Source organism: Diplotaxodon limnothrissa, linkage group LG8 (assembly GCF_057381915.1).
Source record: "Diplotaxodon limnothrissa isolate DT_005_m linkage group LG8, D_limnothrissa_male_GT1.1, whole genome shotgun sequence".
Taxonomy (NCBI): Eukaryota; Metazoa; Chordata; class Actinopteri; order Cichliformes; family Cichlidae; genus Diplotaxodon; species Diplotaxodon limnothrissa.
In genome coordinates, this window is record NC_140603.1 from 31,652,730 (window position 1) to 31,676,364 (window position 23,635).

The window sequence follows — 23,635 nt, forward strand, 5'->3', positions numbered from 1 at the left end:
GATATTTGGGCACCTTTTTAAAACAAAGCTTTATTTCCAGACTTAAAGAATGTTCTTTTAGACTCAAACACGCAGAAATCACGAAGAAGAAAATGAAGCTTATGTATAAGTTAAATAAGGAAGATCTGTGGTCTCACACTTTCTATTTTTATTATTTAGCGGTCATCTAATTTTGGCTTTATTTTTCCAGTCCAATTTTATTTATAAAGCACTCTAACATAGCCAGCACAGTGCTGTACAGAAAATAAGTGAAAAAAAAAGAATAAAAGAAAACAGCAAAAATAAATAAATAAACCACGTAATACATAGAAATTAAAACAGCCCCATATTAAACAAGAAAACAAGATAAAACAGCATAGAACCAACTAAAACCAACATCTCACGGGGTGTCAAAGGTCAGGGTCAAGAGGTGGTTCTCAGGAGTGACTTAGAAACAGGCAGAGGAGAGGCCTGTCTGCCACGATGGGCCAGTCTAACCACAAAACAACCCTGACTTCACACAGCACTCACATGAGTCAGTAATAAGTTTTAAATAAATTCTGATGGTCAAACATCTGAACCGCTGCAGGTGCAGGTAACATCTGTCATTAATACTGCTCCAGCTTTCTTTCTCTATTTGTTGTCAGACTGGAGAACATTTCTTCTCTCCATGTGTCCTTATATCCTCCTCTCCTCTCTCTTTATGTTTCTTTTATCTCCGTTCATGCTGCATTGCAGTAATTATACACATTCAAATCCCATTAACCCGAAACATCTCTGGACCTTTACGTTAATGACCTCACACTGACACTCACTTATGCGAGTCACATGTTCACACAGCAGCTGCTTTCATACCTCAGCAGATCAGAGGGATCCACCACCTCCACCCTGCACTGCCTGCTTTGCACTGGGGAAAGAAAACAGGAAGTGATGTTGAATAATACAGACCTCCTCCTCAGGTAGCAGGTCTCAGTCAAGTTTTTCTGCATGAGGCAGATCAACACATAAATGAGAAGCGCTGGCACAAGATCTAATATCATATTTAACTTGAATAAATGTCATTTAAATTTAATATTTCTCATACTGAAGTTTTTCCATAAAATTCGATCAGATTAGGGTTTTCATGTCACAGAGTACAATTTATAAAAAATAATTTTCTTAAGTATTTAAATTATAAATAAATTATGAATAAATAAGATGGTAGTGCAAAAAGCAACCAGCTAATCGTTGAGCTGTTAAAGGAATGTCGTGAATAATGTGAGTATTTACTAAAGGAGCAAGTACCATAATGTTGGGGGATTACCTAACATTACCCGTCCTCAGTGGGTGAAATCATTTAAAACAATGACACACGAACATAGACGTACAGCTTATCTTTATCACATGCACGGCTGGATGTACGTGTGAAGTACGTGAGTAAAGTAGAGCAGATCAATGGTGGAAACCCCGCCGATGCACATAAACGACACCACTCCGCTCGTTATGGTTTCTCTCTGTGGTAATGTGTGCGCTCAGGCAGACACACGGCGTCAGCAGTCATGCAATTTCCATGAGTATCGATCTCAAAGTATTGATCGCTCCAACGCCTCCTGTCTGACCCGCCTTCAGATTTTCACTTCCTTAACACCCTCACATACACACTAACACACACACACACACACACACACACACACACACACACACACACACACACGTTTTCATATCCTAACTGTAACCCTGACACTAAAACCACATTTTGAGCCTCAAAAATGTCTTCAAACAGGTATTTTGTCCCCATAAGTGACTGTTGGTCCCCACAAGTATAGTAGTAAGCTACTTTTCTGCCCTCACAAAGATGTCTAACACACACACACACACACACACACACACACACACACACACACACACACACACACACAGAGCGAACCCTGCTGGTCAGACCTGAGTGTGAGGGAATTGCAGCGCCTCAGTCTACACGTGTCGATCGCTCCGAGCTTCTCGTCTTATCTGAATCGACGTCCTGTTCTGCAGACACTGCAGCCTGAACTGTCTGACAGTAAAACTCACTTATTAAAGTCAACGAATACATACAAAATAAATCAGGACTGTTGTTTCACAGTAAAACACGTCATTCGTGCAGCTGAGCCGCAACAGTGCCAACATTTCTTCAGGTTCAGTTTATCATCGAGATGAACGTCTCCTCATCCAAATGAATGAGCTCTGTCAGGCAGACAGAAGCACCAAAAACAAATAAAGCTGTGCTGATGTTTGACAGGTGTACACACCTGACAGGAGCATAAAACGCTGCCAGCCTGCGCACGATTACTGACGACTCACTCAGCGCTGAGGGCGGAGCCGAAGCGTCTCCTCAGATAGCCGGGACTGACAGATCCTCGCTCGGTGTCGTGTCTGATCAATTCAAAGCCATCAAATCTTAATTGGCAGCCAATATAAACAGCAGATCAGTTCAGCAGTTACCACGGGGACGCTCCATCACAACTTATCGATTGGATGGTTTCACTGTCTGCCGGTGTGCCTGATTAGAGCGCTTGATTTCAGACAATTAGCCAATCAGATAAAGACTTTAGTGACAGCTGGTTTGTTCAGGTGTTCCAGAGTTTATTAAACTGCAGTGAAACATGAAGATATGAATAAAGACAGAAAACATGAATCAAGAGCATCATTCATTCGTGACATCAGCGTTTTTAGCAGCTCAGGTGTCTCAGGGACTCTGGGCTGAATGTGGAGTCATGGTCACGTGACCTATAGTTGTCAAGGTAAAAGCCTCATACGAATGAAATACAACACATAAGAATAAAACAGTCACGTCAACACAAACACGCAATAACAGGTCATTAAAAACAGCCACACAGCATCACCACCAGCCCCGCTGCACGCCAAACGTGGCGTCCTGAACAGTCGCTGATCCGCCAGCTAAAGAGGAAAACGCTGCCAGGTTCAGGTGGTCTCTTCTTCTCATCGTGGTAACTCTGCTCTGACATCTTTTACCTGATGATCAGGTGTTACTGCTCTGCTGGGTGTGTTTGAAATTGCATGTGGACACGTGTCCTTAAAGACGCAGCGAGGATGCATTCAGGTTTGATCCAGGAGGAATCGGACCGACTGCAGGTGGAAGAAACACAGGTGACAGTAAAGTGTGTAACAGTCAACAACACAAGGTCACAGCCACTCGCACAACTATAGATAACACAGACATCTGGAGAGCTAACACACTCTTATAACTGCTGCCTGTCACGCCCTGTGAGCCTTCAAGGACTGAACACACACACACACACAGTTTGATGTATAGGAGAGTCGGTCTAAAGCTTGTTAAATGCAGCTGAACCAAGACGGGATTATGATTCATGCACTTCACACACACACACACTCTGAGTCCTGGCTGTGCTCGGCTGCGTTCACTGACGCTCTGATTTATCACCTCCCAACCAGTTTAAACTGTAAATGATGTTAGAGGAGAGAGGAGGGGAGGGGAAAACAAAAAATGAACAAGTCTGATGGATTCGGCGTGTCTGAGGGTTGCAGATTCGCCGCGATGTGCACGGCTGCAGTTATTACACCTGACAAAGAGCAGCATAAATTATCGGTTCAAACTGAAGTGTGTGGTGTCCCATCAGCGTGACAACGACGCCTCCGTGTGTTTCCTCCCGTCGGTCAGTACAGACGTTCTAATCCAATCGGCCCGTAAACTTTCTGGAGTATTTTCATTGACATTTATTTTTTCCTTTGTTCTCTCTGTGCACGATTTACATGTTTAATCCAGAAATAATCTAAAATGCTCACATGTAATCTGCGAGTAATGCGAGAGGAGTGTCTCACGTCTTATCCACGGCAGTCTGAGCAGCTGACAGTTTCACGTTTTTGGGCTTTAAAAAGTTTAACTAGTGAACAAATGTGACGATATTAATGTTGTGAGGTGTCTAATGAAAAGACCTGCTCCCTCCTCAGCGTTGAATGAGCCTACCATCGATTACGGCTTCCAGAGGTTACAGAAGGTCATCCCCCGCCACCCTGGAGACCCGGAGAGACTGCCGAAGGTAGGACGCGCTCAGACACACAATCGTTTTATACAAACACACAGAATAAGTGATTATTGTCGCTGTGTTTTTTCCATCAGTCTGCGTTCTGGTTGGCTGCTCAGAGTCCTGATAATCATCAGCTGCATCCACCGATTCTGCTGTTTAACTTGTTTTTGTGTGTCCACTCAGACCGACTGGCAGCTTCTAACACACACACAGTTTTCATCAAACCTGTAGTTTGGACACCAGTATCTGTTCAAAGCTTTCACATTTGTCCTGGTTTGGCTGAATTTGGTTCACATGAACCGCGTTACCACACGTGTGATGCTCCAGAGAAAAGGCTGACGGTAAATTCAGCTGGACAGTGAACGATCTGTAATGAAGCAGGAACCTTCACATTCCCCTTCTGTGGGTTAATTATCACCCGGGGGGGGGGTGAAAAGTGGTGCAAAGGTTAACATGATCCAACGCCCTCAGGGTGAATGAATCTGGAGGACAGTCTGCTGGCTCCAGTCAGAACCAGCAAAGAGTCCTGCGCTTGTCTGTTGAAGAAGGAAGCTGCTTCCATGATGTTCTCCTTTTATGCTACCACTCCTGTTCGTTGTTGTGAGGATGTTGTTTAGTTTCCAGTTCACAGGTTTTCGATCAGACTCTGAAAATCATCCCACATTTCTCATCGGTGGAGGCCAAAGTTTTTCTTTTTAAGCTCACACTTTCACATCTTTTACCCATTTTAGATTTGATGGGTTCAAACAATCAAAGCAAAGAGACGGAATCAGTTTTCCCTTTAGGGTGGACATTTAAAAACTCTGCTGTGCTGCTTCAGGTCAACAGTTCAGTGTGTGTGTGTTTCAATAATGACTCGTAAAGCAGGTTTGGGATCGTCAGGCTGTCCTGATCCTGGATTAGCTGTCCAGTTTAGAGGAACCAGGGTAAGATGTTTATATATATCAGGCCTGCTTCTGGATCCTCCAGATTCGGACCAGAAGCAGGATGCTGATGGAAATTATCCGACACTTCTATTCACCCCCTCGTTTAACCCTTTAGAGCCGATCGGAGCGGGAACGCTCTGTTATGCGTAACTATTTTTAAATCCCAGTAGCACTGCAACCACGTAAGCTAGCGCAAAAATTTTTTTTGCATATGAAACCGGAGGAGTTGTTCTTACATCTGATGCCATCAGCTTGTCCTCGGTCACGGTTTCCTTCCACATAAAGCTTTGCAAAAACTGCATAAAAAGCGCTTGCAGGAACAAAAACATAATATTCCAGAAACACGCTTTACCAATCTGATCAGCTGTTCAAAACACTTCCTACGTTGGAATAGACGTCAGCGCGAACTTTTGCATTTCCGCCATTACCTGCCCGAAACCGGAAGTGACGTCATTTTCGCGGAAATGTAGTCTTTTTTGCCATCAGGGCCTCAGGGCCTATACTGCTCTTTTTAAAAGTTATCTTTGACTTTATGACTTTCTGTGTCGTTTCTGGGATGCTGAGGACTCATATTGCACTGCTGGAAATAGTTTATTTTGATGCATATGCTGCTTTTTTGCAAATTTGCAGTATAATATTTATTTTCGTTTTTCCTGCAGTGTATAAAAATTGGTGTATTTCAAAAATAAAACTATGAAGACACTCAAAATAAATTTCCTGTGGTAGGAAACTATTTTGTGCAACTTTTTTGTATTTACAGTTTTGAGGGATAAGCCTCTGAAATTTCTCTAACTAGAAATATATGTTAAAAAATCAAAAACGATTTTCAATTTTTTTGTAGTTTATTGCACTTTTTTGCAATTTATGTAATTACTATGGACTTAATGCATACATATTATTAAAATCTGGGCTATAATGGTTGTATTGATGTATAGCAACTTGAAATGCTCCCAAAAATGGCTCCACAGCATGTAAACATATAATATAAGCTCTGGCGGACTTGGTTCTATGGTAGGTCTTAAAGGGTTAATGAACAACCTTGCAGTAGTTGAAAGAGAATTTCTCTAGTGTGCTTTCAGCCTCCAGCTGCTCTGATGTGAGCTGACATGCTGTTAGCTCCATAATGAAAACCACATCTTTAATAATTCATCTGTAATGGTTTTATTCAATTACCCACGCTGCCTTGTGCTCAGCGTGCAGCCGAGTGACTGTTGACCACAGAAACGCTAATAACTGGAAATAATCCCGACTGTTTCGGGGGGCTGACTGCGACGTCTGAGTCGGGCTTACGTGTGACGGGTTGTGCACTCATGACATCACACAGGTCAACACAGGTCCCCTGTGTCGCAAACCTGGACCATGTTCTGGCGAAGCACACACGGTAACACCGAGGCAGAGCTGATCTCCCTGTGTGTGTTCAAACAGCGGTGCCTTGTGAACACTTGGTGCTACCTCGATACACAAATATACCTGCGACAAAGTTACAATGATTTAAAAGCAGTTATAAAAAGGGCCCGCGACCCAACCCTCTCTGTAGGCGCTGAAGCCGCCACATGCCCGGCTGAAGGACATGCGATACTAAACTACTAAGTATGAAGAACAGAAATCGAATGTGTGGTCAAACGTGCAGATGTATTCTGCTGGTGGTTTCTTCCTTCCCGCTGTCACCAAGTGCTTGCTCATAGGGGGTCATATGATTGTTGGGTTTCTCTGTATGATCGTAGAGTCTTTACCCTACGATATAAAGCACCTGGAGGCGACTGCTGCTGTGATTTGGTGCTGAATGAAAGAGAAGTTTGCTGATAGTCTCACTGAAGCCTGTGATTGGTTGATTGTACTGTAGTTTTGTTTGATACACCTGTTCAAAGTGTGCTCACAAGTATGTGAACAGCTCCCAGGATGTTTCCTGTTGAGCTTTGAAGCAGTAGGAGGTCAGTTTGCTCTGTGTTTTTGAGGTGGAGGCTAAAGATGGCGGGCTGAGAGAAGCCGCTGTCCCATTCAGTCGGTTTCAGAAAGCAAAGCTACTTCCTCTGTGTCCTCGTCAAACATGTGAGCAGGTGAGAAAGTACAGAGACATTTTCTGAGAGTGACACCTGCTTCTGACCCTACAGAAGGACGGTGTTTGGGTTTGGTGCCATAGCGACGCCAAAGATTAAACTTTAAAGTGTCGGTATGTGCGGCAGCTGCCGTCAGTCATCCCAGCACGGACGCCACAAAACACGTTGAGGTTGGAAACACACAAACCCAGTGACAGGCATGTGCACGAGCCAGGAGTTCACACACACACACACACACAGGAAACACACAGCTTGAAGGAGAGATCACTCTGTTAGTCCGGATTACTGAGGACAGTTCACACTAACCTCAGTGTTAAAGCTGTTTCCATGGTGATCAAGTGACCCTGCATTCATCATCATTAGCTGTCCGTCACAGACACACAGACACACACTTGTATGTGTGTGTCTGTGTGTCTGTAGAATTTAATGCTCTTTCCTGTGTGTGTGTGTGTGTGTGTGTGTGTGTGTGTGTGTGTGTGTGTGTGTGTGTGTGTGTGTGTGTGTATGCCAATCTCCTTTCTTGCCACATGGCTGCACTCGCTGATTACCTGATTTGACTGTTTCAACCTCCCTGTTTGCCAATGGGCTTTATACACACACACACACACACACACACACACACACACACACACACACACACACACACACACACACACACACACAAACACACACACACACGCGCGCGCACACACACACACACACACACACACACACCCAAACACACACACACACACGCACACTTTTCAGCCTTTCTCTTATCTGATTTATAAAAAATAACTCCTCTGTCGTCTTGTTTCTGTTTCTGTCCTGCATAATAAACTCTGAGCTGTTTTCATGTGAAATCTAAATGTCCGTGTTTGGGATGTTTTCATCCAGATGTGGGTGAAGAATCCCTGCAGATGTTCAGTTTGTGGGGGTGTGCATTTAGCCCTCGTGTTGGTGCTGCAGAATCTATTTCTGGGGTCAGATTGTGGTTAATCTGCTCACGCTCAGTGACAGCCTTCAGTTTTCCTTTTGATGGAGTTGGTTGGAGTAGAGAACTCTAACACATTAACATCTGCTTAATGCTACTTATCTGGGTCCGCGTCTCAGGGGCAGCAGGCCAACAGAGATGGCCAGATCTCCTTCTGCCACCAACTCCTCTGGTGGGGACAAAGCCAGCATGTCCTGGGTCTGACCCTCCCAGCTGTATGTGGCCAGATGTCAAACCAGTGGTGGCTCCATCCTCAGCCTCTGATGAATGAGCTCCTCACTCATCTCTAAAGGTTCAGCCTCCAGCAGATGAAGCTCATTTCTGCTCCTTGTGGTCATAGCTGAGGGTAGATCAATCAGTAAACTAACAGCTACACCTTCACCCTCACCTTCGTCACAATAGACTGGCCACTGTTATCCTGAGCTGATCGTGTCCACCATCTGCCAAGAAAGAGTCTGACTCCACCGGTGTATGTTTCAGATGTTTGAAAGTGTTTAGGATCAATTTGTTTACAGTACCATCTGTTGGTAAAAGACTACAATGGTGATTTTTATGAAACATGGCGGAGAAGAAGACGATGACCTAAGGCAGCGGTCCCCAACCCCCGGGCCATAGACCAGTACTGGTCCGTGAGTCGTTTGGTACCGGGCTGCGAGTTGAGGCTGGGGTGTGATAGTTGGTTTTTAGCGTTGTTTTTTGTTATCATTTTTATCATTAACTCGGTTTCCCTGGGTCTTTTCCTGTGTGTTTTGAATAAATCGTGTTTTTTTGGTACCGGTACTGGTTTTACTTTGTTGTATTTATCCGCGACACCTTAAAGGCCAGTCCGTGAAAATATTGTCCGACATAAACCGGTCCGTAGCGCAAAAAAAGGTTGGGGACCGCTGACCTGAGGAGCCAATTAATTCCTGGATGTGGATCAGAAGGTGGATCCAGATGTTTGGTTAAGCTTTCAGAAACCCCGTCTCAGTGGGAAACCTCCCTGAATGAGCTCCACTCAGCTTCAGCTGCTTCTGAGGGTTACAGAGTTTTGACCAACATCCCTGTGCGCTGCTAACATCACTCGTTTGTCGCTGAAATACGCTGCTGTTATTATTTAGTGTCTACAGAGGTCAGGGCTCTCTGCACTTTCAGGCTGAAAAATGGGGCTCATCCAGGATTATCTGATGTTTCTGTAAAAGCCTTCTGTGTGGAAGTCCTCAGTGAGAAGGAAGGTTGTGAGAGCGGTTTGAAGTAAAGGAACTCAAAGAGTTTTGCTTTTCTCTGTTTTCCTACTCATCAGATTTTGGGGTTAGTTTGTGTTGCGGCTGCAGTAATCACAGAGACACGTGTTTGTTTGTAGGGAACAGATCCACGGCTCGGTTTGCGGAAGCCGTGAATCCGGTTTGTAGGCTAAAGCGAGGCAATTCTAGGATCAGAGCTTTGGTGGTGCTGAGCACCCAGAGAGCTGCCCAGCCAGGCAAGATAAACTTTACTCTGTCATCCTTAAATGTCTCCAGTTTTCCAGTTGTCTCTCTGACTGTCTCCTTGGTGCATTTAAACCCCTGTTCCTCCCTGTCCTTGTCGTCTGCTGTCTTCGTCTCCGTTATCAGTCATCATAATTTTACCATCTCTTTGCAAGTCTGTAAATTTCTTTATTAAATCTTAAGATTCTTAAATTCATCAAGTCTCTCTGAGCCTGGGTCCTCGTCACAAAACATGACTTCACTGTTTTGTACATTTGAACACAATTTAATCCCACATTTGTGAAAGAAAAGAAAAACACTTTTTTGAAAAGTCTGTAACAAAACCATCAAATAGAATAGAATAGAATTCAACTTTATTGTCATTGGACATGCACAGGTACACAGCAAATTCAAAAGTGTTAAATTTTTTGGTGTTAATAGTCTCCTTGCAAAAGTAGAGTTAATTTTACTCTAAGCAGAGTCACATTCTTTTAATGTAACTCTGAGGTGTAAAATGATAGTAGTTAAAATCGAGTGTTAAAAATGAGTGTTTCTCTGTCAAATCTGGAGGTGTTAAAATGGAAACATTAACTCTTGACCTCTTAACTCTGAACTCCTACAGGGGCTATGACACCAACAGAGTAAATTCACAGACTCCGCCCCCAGCACGGCTCCAATCGAAGCTGAAGTGAAGCCGTTTCAGAACATTTTGCTCTACATATTTGAGTTGTTTGCCATGCTTGGTAAGTCATTCTTTCAAAGATTGTTTCAATTATTATTATGAGCTTTTACTTCTGTGGCTCTTTGGAGTTGAGACAAAGCTGTGTGAAAGGCATTAGCCATGTTGCTCGCTGATAGCATAATATTCTGTTTTAGCTAGCTGAAAGGTATTGTTTGCGGGCAAATACCACAGCCTTGAAAAAAAGCTTGCATGTGAATTTTCAGTCAAACGTTTGGTCAAATACACCTAAAACAATGTCTAGAATGTGAAATGTTGGTATAATGGTGCTACTTGAAGCCTGAAAACGATTGCCCATAAAAAAATAAAAAAACACGAGCAAACAGCAGTAGCAGACGTCCTGACTGGATTCTACGGTAGCATTTAGATCCCTCCAGAGTTTTGTGCACACGGTTTAGGTAAAAATGAAAAAGGTTGAGGTTTTACATTTAGTTCAGTATTACCTGTTGCCTGTGTCCTTGTCTTTTGGGAAAATACTTTACACAAGTAATGGCTCAAAGAGGATTCCTTTTTTTTTTACTGTGCTGCAATTGTTTACTGGATTATTTGTGCCATTAATTAGTGTCAACTAATTTTTATTCGATCTCCACACAGGATATGCTTGTGAAGATGGAATATGGGGGAGAGCAGAAGTGCGTTGAAGTTCCACAAAGTGATGAATGAAGGACATGCATATTGTATTGAAGAAATAAGTGATGAGAACGCTGTTATTTGCATTTACCATGTCAGACCTTTTGATAAACAAAATTCTAATAAAAGTGAGAACATGTATACTGTTACATCTTTCAGAAAATGTTTTGAAATTGTGGTGCACAGTTCAGAATAAATGTTTTTCAAAAACCATTGCGTCTTTTTAGTAAATGTTTATTTCCAAAAGAAATTTCTAGAAGTTCAGAACAGTAAAATTCCAGCTTTTTAGAATGAATTAGAAGATAACTCTTACGTAGTTAAACTAAAATACTCTTTGAGAGTTAATATATAAACTCTTAACACCAAGTGTTAAATTATCAACTCCAGACAGATTTGGTGTTTAACACTAAATCAGAGTTAACGTACCAACTCTCCAAAAAGAGTTAAATTAACACTCTCTGGTGTGGACCCATATAGACACTTTAATAGTGTTGAAATCAAATCCGACAGTGTTAATTTGGACATGCTGGATTTGCTGTGTACAAGGCAACGAAATGCAGTTTGCATCCATCCAGAAGTGCTTTAGTGATATAGATATATTACAATATACACTGAACAAAAATATAAACGCAACACCTTTGTTACTGCTCCCATTCCCCATGGGATGGACGTAGAGACCTAAAATTCATTCCAGATACACAATATAACCATCCCTCCCAAACAGTGGTCATAAATCAGTCCAAATGTGTGGTAGTGGGCACATCTGCTATATTGAGATAATCCATCCCACCTCACAGGTGTGCCACATCAGGATGCTGATCTGACATCATGAGTAGTGTACAGGTGTACCTCAGACTTCCCACAACAAAAGGCCACCCTGGAATGTGCAGTTTTTTGCGCTATTGGGGGTCTGGGGACCCAGAACCGGTCAGTATCTGGTGTGACCACCATTTGCCTCATGCAGTGCAACACATCGTAGCATGGAGTCTATCAGATTGTCAATTGTGGCCTGTGGAATGTTGGTCCACTCCACTTCAATGGCTGTGCGAGGTTGTTGGATATTCGTGGGAACTGGTACACGCTGTCGTATACGCCGGTCAAGCACATCCCGAACATGCTCAATGGGTGACATGTCCGGTGAGTATGCTGGCCATGCAAGAACTGGGACATTCTCAGCTGCCATCTGCCCTGAACAATGTGAACCATGATTCATCCGTGAAGCGCACACCTCTCCAACGTGCCAGACGCTCATCGAATGTGAGCATTTGCCCACACAAGTCTGTTACGGCGACGAGCTGGAGTCAGGTCAAGACCCCGATGAGGACGACGGGCATGCAGTTGAGCGTCCCTGAGACGGTTTCTGACAGTTTGTGCAGAAATTGTTTGGTTGTGCAAACCAATTGTTCCAGCAGCTGTCTGGGTGGCTGGTCTCAGACGATCTTGGAGGTGAACCTGCTGGATGTGGAGGTCCTGGGCTGGTGTGGTTACACGAGGTCTGCGGTTGTGAGGCCGGTTGGATGTGCTGCCATATTCTCTGAAAGGCCTGTGGAGACGGCTTATGGTTGAGAAATGAACATTCAATGCACGGGCGACAGATCTGGTTGACATTCCTGCTGTCAGCATGCCAATTGCACGCTCCCTCATTGCTTGTGGCATCTGTGGCATTTTGCTGTGAGACAAAACTGCACATTCCAGGGTGGCCTTTTGTTGTGGGCAGTCTGAGGTACACCTGTGCACTACTCATGATGTCAGATCAGCATCCTGATGTGGCACACCTGTGAGGTGGGATGGATTATCTCAATATAGCAGATGTGCCCACTACCACACATTTGGACTGATTTGTGACCACTGTTTGGGAGGGATGGTTATATTGTGTATCTGGAATGAATTTTAGGTCTCTACGTCCATCCCATGGGGAATGGGAGCAGTAACAAAGGTGTTGCGTTTATATTTTTGTTCAGTGTATATTAGCAATAATATAGATATGTGAGTATATTACAGAAATGGGTCTATTATGTTATAATGTACACGGTATGAAGTATGTTGTGAATATTCTATAACTATAAGTATGTACAGGCTGTAGTGAGTACAAGCTATGTACAGGCTATGAACAGGATATAAATATGAAAAACTATACAGAATATGAAATAAATAACTTTACAGAATCTGGGATATACAGCTATACAGAAATGGGAACTGTGCAAGTTGTAAACAGTTGTAGGATTAAAAATTATCGTATGTACAGAATGATTGTTTACACAGAGCTATACAGTAGTGCAGTTAAGATAAGTGAGGGTGTAGATAGTTTCTACAGAGGCTATATAAAGTGCTAGTGGTTGTGAGTGGTGGTTCAGTCCATGTTATTATTGTGTTTGAGGGTACAGTTGTCCATTGTGGGTGTGTGTATGTTCAGTCCATGTGTTAACGTGGGTCAGATGTCAGGAGGCAGAGTTCAGGAGTCTGACAGCTGTGGGGAAGAAGCTGTTCCGGTACCTGGTGGTCTTAGTCTGGAGGCTCCTGTAGCGCCTCCCAGAGGGCAGGAGGGTGAAGAGTCCATGTGATGGGTGACTGGGGTCTTTGATGATTTTCCCAGCCCTTTTCAGACACCGCTTCCTGTAGATGTCTTTTATGGCAGGAAGTGGTGCTCCGGCGATGCGCTGGGCAGTTTTCACGACCCTCTGCAACGCCTTCCGGTCCGAGGCAGAGCAGTTCCCGTACCAGACTGTTATACAGTTGGTCAGGATGCTCTCGATGGTGCAGCGATAGAAGTTCACCAGGATGTCTGAGGACAGGTGGTTCTTCCTCAGAGTCCTCAAGAAGAAGAGGCGCTGGTGAGCCTTCTTGACCAGCTTGGAGCAGTTGGTCGTCCAGGTGAGATCCTCGGAGATGTGGACTCCCAGGAACTTGAAGCTGCTCACACGCTCCACAGCCGTCCCCTTAATGTGGATGGGTGGATGTGGGTCAGCATTCCTCCTGTAGTCCACGATGAGCTCCTTGGTCTTCTCGGTGTTAAGCAGCAGGTTGTTTCTGTCGCACCACTCAGCCAGACGATCCACCTCCTCCCTGTAGGCGGCCTCATCGTTGTCACTGATGAGGCCAATCACCGTGGTGTCATCTGCAAACTTAATGATGGTGTTGGAACCATCAGCAGGTCTGCAGTCGTGGGTGAAGAGGGAGTAGAGGAAAGGGCTCATCACACAGCCTTGTGGTACACCGGTGTTCATTGTGATGGTAGATGAGCAGCGGTTATCCAGCCGGACATGTTGGGGGCGGTTGGTCAGGAAGTCCAGTGACCATTTGCAGATGAGGGAACTGATACCCAGGTCTGTCAGTTTCCTGATGAGTTGTGAGGGGTGGATTGTATTGAATGCTGAACTGAAGTCTATAAACAGCATTCTGGCGTAGGTGTTGTTGTTGTCCAGGTGTGAGAGGACAGAGTGCAGTGCGATGGAGACTGCATCCTCTGTGCTCCTGTTCCGGCGGTATGCGAATTGGTGGGGGTCCAGGGTGGGGGGGAGACAGGATTTGAAGTGTGCTAGGACCAGCTGCTCTAAGCACTTTGTGATGATGGGGGTGAGTGCTACTGGGCGGTAGTCATTGAGGCAAGATGGGTTGGAGTTTTTGGGTATCGGGACGATGGAGGTGGATTTGAAGCAGGCCGGTACCACAGCGTGGGCCAAGGACAGGTTTTATATGTCTGTGAGCACTCCTGCAAGCTCCCCAGAACACGCTCTGAGAACACGCCCGGGGATGCCATCAGGACCTGCAGCCTTGTGGACATTGATCCTGCTCAGCACCGCTCCCACATCGGTAGGGGAGAGAGTCAGAGGTTGGTGGTCTGGCGTCACGTCTGCTTTGGTTGTGGTTGTGGGGTTCCCTCGCTCAAAACGAGCATAAAAGTTGTTGAGCTCGTTGAGGAAGGAGACATCAGAGGATGCAGGGGAGGGTTTGGTGGTCCTGTAGTCTGTGATGGTCTGGAGTCCTTGCCACATGCGTCGGGGGTTGGAGTTGGAGAAGTGATAAAGGTTATTAAATGCTGCAAAAGAAGAATGGATTGGAATAAAAAAAATACATATCCTAACCTTAATTACTGGGAGAATGATGAATGATGCTCATAGTGAGTAAGAAGTAAACTGAGTGCATTTTTTGGACAGAGGTTCACTTTTAATGTGTTTGTATAATATAATACAGATACATAAAAAACACTCCCGCCACAGAATAAATTATTACAAATAAATTATTACCAAATATTAATAAAAACTATAAATATGGAGGCAGCTTTGCCTGTGGTAGAATGTATACAATGTATGAAAAAATCTTTACTGCAGATGCTAATTTTACTAATTTAATAATAATAATTTTGTGTTGTAAGATTTATGAGTTTCATGCTTTCATAGTGGTGCTTGGGACAGCTTGACCTTTTATCAGGTGGTCCACACTGTAACAAGTGTGAGAAACACTGATAAGTGTCTGTGTGCTTTTGGAAAACATTTAAAGCTGCAGTACAGAATCTTTGAAACAAGCTTAAAACATTTGTAGAAACAGAGCATCTGCTTCTCTTTACAGCTCCTCGCTCCACCAGGGCTGTTTGGCTCTTTCTGATAGTGAGCAAATGTGATGCACGTACTGCAGCAGTCATACAGACAACTGGACGGTCCAAAAGTTGGCCGACCTGTTACTGGCTGAGGTTTTAGTAGAGCTGTGGCTGAACCACATAAAAATATATCATTAATTTTAATCTCCCCGATCAATGATAATGTTATGTTGGGATGTTGTTAAAGAGGCTCAAAATGTTTCAACCCACTTTCACCTGAATGTGGCTCCTTTTTAAAAAAAAAATTTCCTCATATCCCTTATGAACCTGGCTGTCTATCTGTACACACACACACACACACACACACACACACACACACACACACACACACACACACACACACACACACACACAACAGGAGTTATAAGGTTTATGGGCATTCAGTCAGTTAGCTACTTAGTACCTTGGGTTTAATATCGGCACATATGACAAAATAAGCAGCTTCTCTCCTTCCATTTCAAACAGGACAGTGGTAACAACAGCAGGCTACGGATAATTTTAAGTTTTAGATTTTAAATAGGCTGGATACATTTCAATGTTAGCAACAGGACTGTCAAATATCGCTGATTTTACTACAGAGCAGGATGGATTGTAGGGCAGCAAACATCGTCGGAAAACACGTTTTCAACACTGCAGGTTACCTGGTGTAATGTTTTTCAGTCAAAAAGAAACATGGTCTGACTCCTACCTAACTATATAAAGAGTAACTGAAGGCTAAATGCATCTAACATGTCCTGTTTTAAGCCAGGCACTCACAGCTCCGCTCCGCTGCGTCTCAGCTCTGGCAGAAAGGGCGCTAGAGCCAGAGCAGGGGAGAGCTGGAACAATCCATTATGGAAGGGGGGGTTATCTATACTTTTGTTGTTAAAATATTACGTACCAACCAAGTACTGTATGGTTTTTATATTTTTAGTAGCGTGTCACACAAACAGCAAATATTGTCAAAAAAAAGTAAAAAATCTTTGGGTGCTCTGATTCATTTTGGGGTGGCTTCAGCACCCCCAAAGATGGGCTAGAACGCCCCTGGGCTAAAGGGAGCCAACTGCAATATTTGGAAAATACTGAGTGAACCCTGCAAATGATGGCAGAAGTCAAAGTGGAGCAGCGAGTGATTGATGGTTTACATGAATCATGTGACACTGAAGCTTCTGAGAAATGAAACCTGTGACATCATCACCTGTGTGTGGTGTGATGTGGATCCACAGCCCAGAAAATTCTGCGGTTGCTCATCGATTGCATTTCACTTTCAGGAGATGACCAGCCGATTGCCAGAGTTTCTTCTGTGTGACCACGTGGCACAGGTCAGCCGGGGGTCCATCTCAATCTAATCGATGCATGTCAGTCTAGTTCGCCGCTGTGACTCGCTGATTTGTTTCTGTGATGAGTCGGGGAGCAGCGTGTAAGTCAAGTTTAATCACTGTGTCAGAGCTTCAGTCCGTTTGAAGCTTCTTCGAAGCTCGGTCAGCTTTACTGCCAAAGCAGCTGATGAAGGCCAAAAAGCCACACCGTTATTTTCTTTCTTGTACAGCAGCGAGCTCAGTGTTAGTTTTTACAGTTTCTACATTCGTTCATGAATCTCGGTGAAAAGACTTGCAGCGCCACAGGTTCTTCATCTGAAAAGACGCCCGGCCAGTCACGCAGGTGTCGCTCTGACTTTTCTCATCAGTCATGCAGATAAAAGAAAGTTTGGAGCTTCGACAGTTTTCATTCTTTGTCTGCATGAACAGTGAGCTCCACCTGCTGTTTACCTCATTTACTCAGACTGGTAAACACAGAAAAAAAATAACTCTTTTATTCAGAAAAAACTATTAGGTGGGTGTTTTCAGGGTTAATTTATAATGACGGGCTCCACTCTTTAGTTTGTGCGGATGGAGGCTGTCGTGATCACAGGGAGGATTTGATTTGATCCTTTGTGATCTTATTTATTCAGACTTTTTCATCTCAGTGTAATTATTCATCATGTTTCAGATATTAAAGTTCATCTCCTGCTGCTGGAGCTTAAAGACAGGATCAGTTCGTGTGCGTGTGCGTGTGTGCGTGTGCGTGTGTGTGTGTGTGTGTGTGTGTGTGTGTGTGTGTGTGTGTGTGTGTGCGCGTGTGTGTGTGTGTTGAGTTAAAAGAATAATTGGTTTCCTCCTCGGTGATGACATCCCGCCCTCCAGCTCTAACCTCGTTCATGTGTGTGCAGAGAGGTGCTCGTCATGTGACGGCGTAACAGCGAAACACTTGTAATAATGAGGCTTTCATTTGTCTCTATAAACACAGTGTGAGTGTGTCGACACACTGGAACGTTGCTCTGCATAAATGAGCAGATTAAAGATGATCGGAGGCTGAAAGCTCCTTCACAGAAATGACTTCCCCTCTCACGGTGTGCGTAGCACACACACACAGAGCTGGGCTGGCAGTAACCTGACAGTCACAGTGTGTAAAACTGGCCGTAAATCACAGTTCATAACATTTATTTGTGATCCAAGAAATGATATTTGTAACGGTGAAAGGACAGCGGAGAGAGAAAGGGAGCAAGAGAGGAAGGATGAGGGGGGGAAAACAAGAAAAAGGAGAAAAATGGGGAAGAAGTGAGAACAAAGGAGGATTAGAGGAAAGAGAAGAAGAGAAAAGAGAGAAAATGCATGCAGGGTAAAGAGAAAAAGAAGGAGTGATTGATGGGCAACAATTAGAAGGAGGGATAGAATGAACAGAGCATGGAGAAAAGCAGAGTGGACGGACGCAGGGATGGAGAGGAGAGGAGGAAGAGGCGAGGAAGAGGATGAAGGGGGCGGGGTTAATTGAAAAGCCTCCTGAAGAAGTTTGTAATGGAAAGCAGCAGATTAACTGAGAGTGTGTTTAATTAAGATAAAGACTAAATGAAGCATTGTTCTGTCACTGCCTGATTACACGCACACGAACACACACTCACACGCACACACAAACATGCACACACACACACACGCACACACACACAAACATGCATGCACACACACAGTGGCAGCGGTTTATTGGGCTCAATGAGCAGTTTAACACTGAAACTCATTTAACACTAAAACTGCTCATTGAAGTGAAATGCTTCAGTTTTTAAGAGGCCCAGTGTGTGTGTGTGTGTGTGTGTGTGTGTGTGTGTGTGTGTGTGTGTGTGTGTGTGTGTGCTCTGTGAGGTGTAACTGAGCTCTGATTAACATAAACACTGTTTAAATCTTCCAGTTCAGGTACAAACACACAGAAACAGAGGGACCCCTGCTGATGTTTACAAGCTGTGATTGTTACTGATCTCTGCACTGCATGCATTCTCTATGCAGATGACACCCAGCTCTATCTGTCCATGAAGCCAGATAACACACACCAATGAGTTAAACTGCAGGAATGTCTTAAAGACATAAAGACCTGGATGGCCGCTAACTTTCTGCTTCTTAATTCAGATCAAACTGAGGTTATTGTACTCGGCCCTGAAAATCGTAGAAATATGGTATCTAACCAGATTCTTACTCTGGATGGCATTACCTTGGCCTCCAGTAACACTGTGAGGATTTTCACAGGTTTCTTCCTGTTAAAAGGGAGTTTTTCCTTCTCACTGTCACCAAGCTCCTGCTCATAGGTCATTTGATTATTGGGGTTTTGCTGTGTTGTTGTAGGGCCTTTACCTTACAGTATGAAGCACCTGGAGGTGTTTGCTGTTGCGTTTTGGTTCTATATGAATAACATAATATTAAACAGAATTCATTAGAGCTGTTGAAAATGTTCCTGCAGCCTGTTCACACCTGTTCACAAGTGACACTGGCAACACGACTTCATCGGCTTTTGTTACTGACCTCATGTCCTCCTCTTCTTCTTCTGTTGTATCACACTACCACCCCTCCTCCTTTGTTTCTTTCAGGAGGTGCTGTTGAAGAGAGCAGCAGACCTGGTGGAGGCGCTCTACGGGATGCCTCATAATAACCAGGTAAGCTGCTCACCTGTCTACACACATCAGCTGACATCAGTGTGTTTACCTGTGCAGGTGACCCTGATTAACAGATTCTTGTTGATATATTCAATTCAATTTTATTTATATAGCGCCAAATCACAAGCCTCAAGGCGCTTTATATTGTACAGTAGATCACACAATATTGAGTCTAAAGGCTGACCGGAGACGAGGTGTGCGCACGAGCTGTGGCTGCAAGTGCAACATACACGACGTCATGTGGCGTCGGCACACCGAGGACGCCGCTTCAGTTTGAATCCTTTTGAATCTTTGTGTCTTTGAGGAGGAACATGAGTAGAAAATAAAGAATGAGGCGACACAAATAGGAAGTGTTCACTGTTAAGTTAAACTCTCTGAACAAACTTAGTGAAACAAGCTGTGAGCGTGTGTCTGTTAACCCAGAAAACAGTGCTTCAGATTTATTAGACAATTTAAAAAAAATGTAATCTGTCAAAACGTGTTTCAAACTAAGAATGATGTCATTATTTATTCATCAAACAACAAAATGAATTCATGTTTTTATACCCAAATAAGAGCCGGCACAGAATTGAATTCAACCACTCAAATGGATGAAGACAAACTGAACGCTGAGAGCGAAACACAGCTGAAGTACCTCCACCTGTCCAGCAGAGCGCTACTGATCCACATTATCACGTCTGGTTTCAAAAACTCTGTGATGTCATCTTTTACTTACAGTCATTGTGTCTAAACCAGCGCACCGCCTTTTGCTCTGAGACGTCACCATGTTTTCACTTCAGTGGTTTGAGCTGCTTCAGCGTCATGGACATGAGTGGAAACAAACTGTCATAAGAGCTGCACGAGTCTGACTGAGAGAATATTTATGAACATTTTTACGCAGTTTTACTGGATTGGCCAATCACAGTAAGGACAGTCAGCGTAATCACAACCAATAATCATGTTTCACAGATTATTGATAACATCATCATCAGACTGTCTCACAGTTCAAACCGGAGCTTCTTTAATTTCACATGAAATTCATTAAACAGGACAGACTTCCTCCTCCCCCTCCTCACCACCTCCTTCAGGTTTAGGAGTCACAGCCTCCTGAAACACTGAAACACTGGCAGAGGAGGAGGAGGAGGAGGGAGCTCTTTATATCCCCCATCCTCCCCAACAGAGTCTCTCCGACACGCTTCTCAACCCACCAGTTAATCACACACACACACACACACACACACACACACACACACACACACACACACACACACACACACACACACAGGTCTATTGAAATGAAAGCGTAACCTTGAACAGAGTGCAGAGCCTGTAAACAAATGTAAATCCTAATGTAGTGATAATAATAATAACTGTGTGTGTGTTATGTATGTGTAAACTGAACATGTGTGTTTTTGGAGTCTTGAGCTGTTTAAGTATAACGAGCCGCTCTCAGGATCTTTAGCGCATGTCAGACAGACATCAGAGTGCCCCCTGCAGGCTGGTCAGTGAAGTATCGTGGATCGTTACCCTCAATTACACTGGAAAAAAAGACAAAGAAGAGAAAGATGGTGGCAGTAACAATATAATGACCTCAGTCTGATGAGATAAAATCAAAAATAAACTGACTGAAATCAGAAATCACAGAAAGACAATAAAGTGCCTTAGACTGAAAACTGCATGCTAGGGTTAGAAAACATGAACTCTGCTGTTTTTCACTATATTTCACTACCAGAAGGCAACACTGCAGGCATTGAGGGCAGCTGCAAGTACCTGGGGATCCCACAGAAAAAAGGGAACCATGAAGAGGTCGCTATGAAAGCTGCAACCAACAAGTACCTGCAGAGGGTCAGGCAAGTCCTGAGGAGTCAGCTGAATGGTAAGAACAAGATCCGGGCCATCAACACCTGCCCGTGATCAGGTACCCTGCTGGGATAATAAGCTGGCCAAAGGAGGAGATAGAAGCCACTGACATCAAGACCAGGAAGCTCCTGACCATGCATGGAGGGTTTCACCCAAGGCCAGCACCCTGAGGCTGTACGCTAAGCGGAAGGAAGGGGGCCGGGGACTGGTGAGTGTCAGCACCACAGTTCAGGATGAGACAACGAACATCCACGAATACATTGGGAAGATGGCCCCAACCAACCGTGTGGTCAGTGAATACCTCAGGCAGCAGAAACCCAAGAAAGAGGAGGGAGACGAGGAACCATCATGGAAGGACAGGCCCCTGCACGGTATGTACCACCGGCAGATAGAGGAGGTGGCTGATATCCAGAAATCCTACCAGTGGCTGGACAAAGCTGGACTGAAAGACAGCACAGAGGCACTAATCATGGCAGGAACAAGCTCTGAGCACAAGATCCATAGAGGCTGGGGTCTATCACACCAGGCAAGACCCCAGGTGCAGGCTGTCTAAAGATGCTCCAGAGACAATCCAGCACATAACAGCAGGATGCAAGATGCTAGCAGGCAAGGCATACATGGAACGCCATAACCAAGTGGCCGGCATAGTATACAGAAACATCTGTGCTGAGTACGGCCTGGAAGTCCCGGACATAGTGGTGGTAGACAAACAGAAGAAGACAGCTGTAGTGATCGATGTAGCGATACTGAATGTCAGCAACATCAGGAAGAAGGAGGGTGAAGGTGACGGTGGTCCCAGTGGTAATCGGAGCACTAGGTGCGGTGACTCCCAAGCTAGGTGAGTGGCTCCAGCAGATCCCGGGAACAACATCGGAGATCTTTGTCCAGAAGAGCGCGGTCCTGGGAACAGCTAAGATACTGCGCAGGACCCTCAAGCTCCCAGGCCTCTGGTAGAGGACCCGAGCTTGAAGGATAAACCGCCCGCAGGGGCGAGTGGGGGATTTAATATACCTTACATTATATCACAGGAATGTATTACAGGTGTTTAATTGTAATTTATCATTATCATCTGAAACAAAGTGACCACAACTCTCAATTAATCAGTCTTGCCTTTGGTGTTAATGCATGAGTTTTAATTTTAGGATGATAGCTTCTCCACATTTCCAGTAGAGATGTTATGTGATTATGTTCCCTCCTGAGTCTCTGCAGCTGCATGAATCCAGATATTTAAATGCTCCTGTGTCTTTCCGCTCTGCAGGAGATCATCTTGAAGCGAGCAGCAGACATCGCTGAAGCGCTCTACAGCGTTCCCAGGAACCACAACCAGATCCCATCACTGGGCAACACCGCCTCCCATGGCATGATGGGAGTCAACTCTTTCAGCGGGCAGCTCGCCGTCAACGTCTCTGAGACAACGCAAGGTATGAGCGGCCCGATAAATTCTGCAGGTGATGGGGGCAGAAGTGACATTAAAGGGGTGGCTGTGGTAACCCTGGTCACATGACACATTTTACGAGTACTCTACAGAGTCTACTACTAAGTCTACTAAGAAGGACTTTGGTGCACCGAGCGTTAGATTTGTGACCAGCTCAGAGCTGAATGTCACTTTGATGGACATGCGTGTCTTTGTCCTGTCTCCCTCCTCCCACCCAGATAGCTGCCTCTCCCCATCCCAAATAATGCCTTATGTTTCTTCCTGTTAAACAGAAGCTTTTCCTTCCCACTCTCACCAAGTGCTTGTTCAAAGTGGGTCTTCTGATTGTTTGGCTTTCTCTGTATTAATGTAGGGTATCTACCTTACAATATGAAGGACCTTATTTGGTGCTGCCTAAATAAAACTAAATTGAACGGACTGGAATAGAGGGATGAACAAAGAGTTAAACCATGAGAAGAACTGGAGTCTTCTGGATCATTCAGCAGTTCTGATTCAGCTCTAGTGTGCCCCTTTTCTGTGTTATAGGAACCACAAAAGGTTTGACATGTAGTTCAAGTTTTCTGTGAGATCCCAGCAGGAAGAATCTTTCACTGCAAATCTACAAATCCTCATGAATTTCTCTTGTAGCCCCACCCACTGTCGTCAGCTTTGGGACCACACATTTCCAGACTCAGATTCACCAGCACTCTGTCACCAGATGAATTAAAAACATCAAGCGGCCTTTCTCTTATTTTAACTGTTCCACCTCCTGTTTGTCTTTACTACACTCTGTCTGCTGAACTCAAGTCCATACTCTAGGATCTGATTGGCTACTACTACTACTCAAAGTTCAGCAAGGATTGTTGATGGTCGCATTACTAGGATGTTGTGATATGAAAGACCAATCTCATATGAACGATTATGTGAACGATTTTCCAAATTCCACTCTTCCTGAGCATGTGTATGTGGGTGGTGTGGTGGTTTAGCACTGTCGCCTCACAGCAAGAAGGTGCTGGGGTTGAATGCTTGTATGTCTCTCTGTGTTCGCCCTGTGATGGAAGGTGGACCTCTCCAGGGTGTACC

The 23,635-nt window shown here is 44.4% G+C and overlaps 1 protein-coding gene across 6 annotated transcripts in view; it reads left to right on the top strand.

Annotated features, from left to right (window-relative positions):
• The window catches only part of ebf3a (EBF transcription factor 3a), a 60,598-nt gene that overhangs the window by 32,048 nt on the left and 4,915 nt on the right, over window positions 1-23,635 (top strand). For 2 of the 6 annotated variants that reach the window (XM_085361696.1, XM_085361697.1), the window contains exons 11-13: window positions 3,925-4,013; window positions 19,234-19,299; window positions 22,397-22,565. In XM_085361696.1, coding sequence (XP_085217822.1) covers window positions 3,925-4,013; window positions 19,234-19,299; window positions 22,397-22,565 — 324 coding nt within the window. Of the gene's footprint in view, window positions 1-3,924; window positions 4,014-19,233; window positions 19,300-22,396; window positions 22,587-23,635 lie in introns of all 6 variants that reach the window. The other 4 variants (XM_085361693.1, XM_085361695.1, XM_085361692.1 and 1 more) reach the window with 3 other exon arrangements.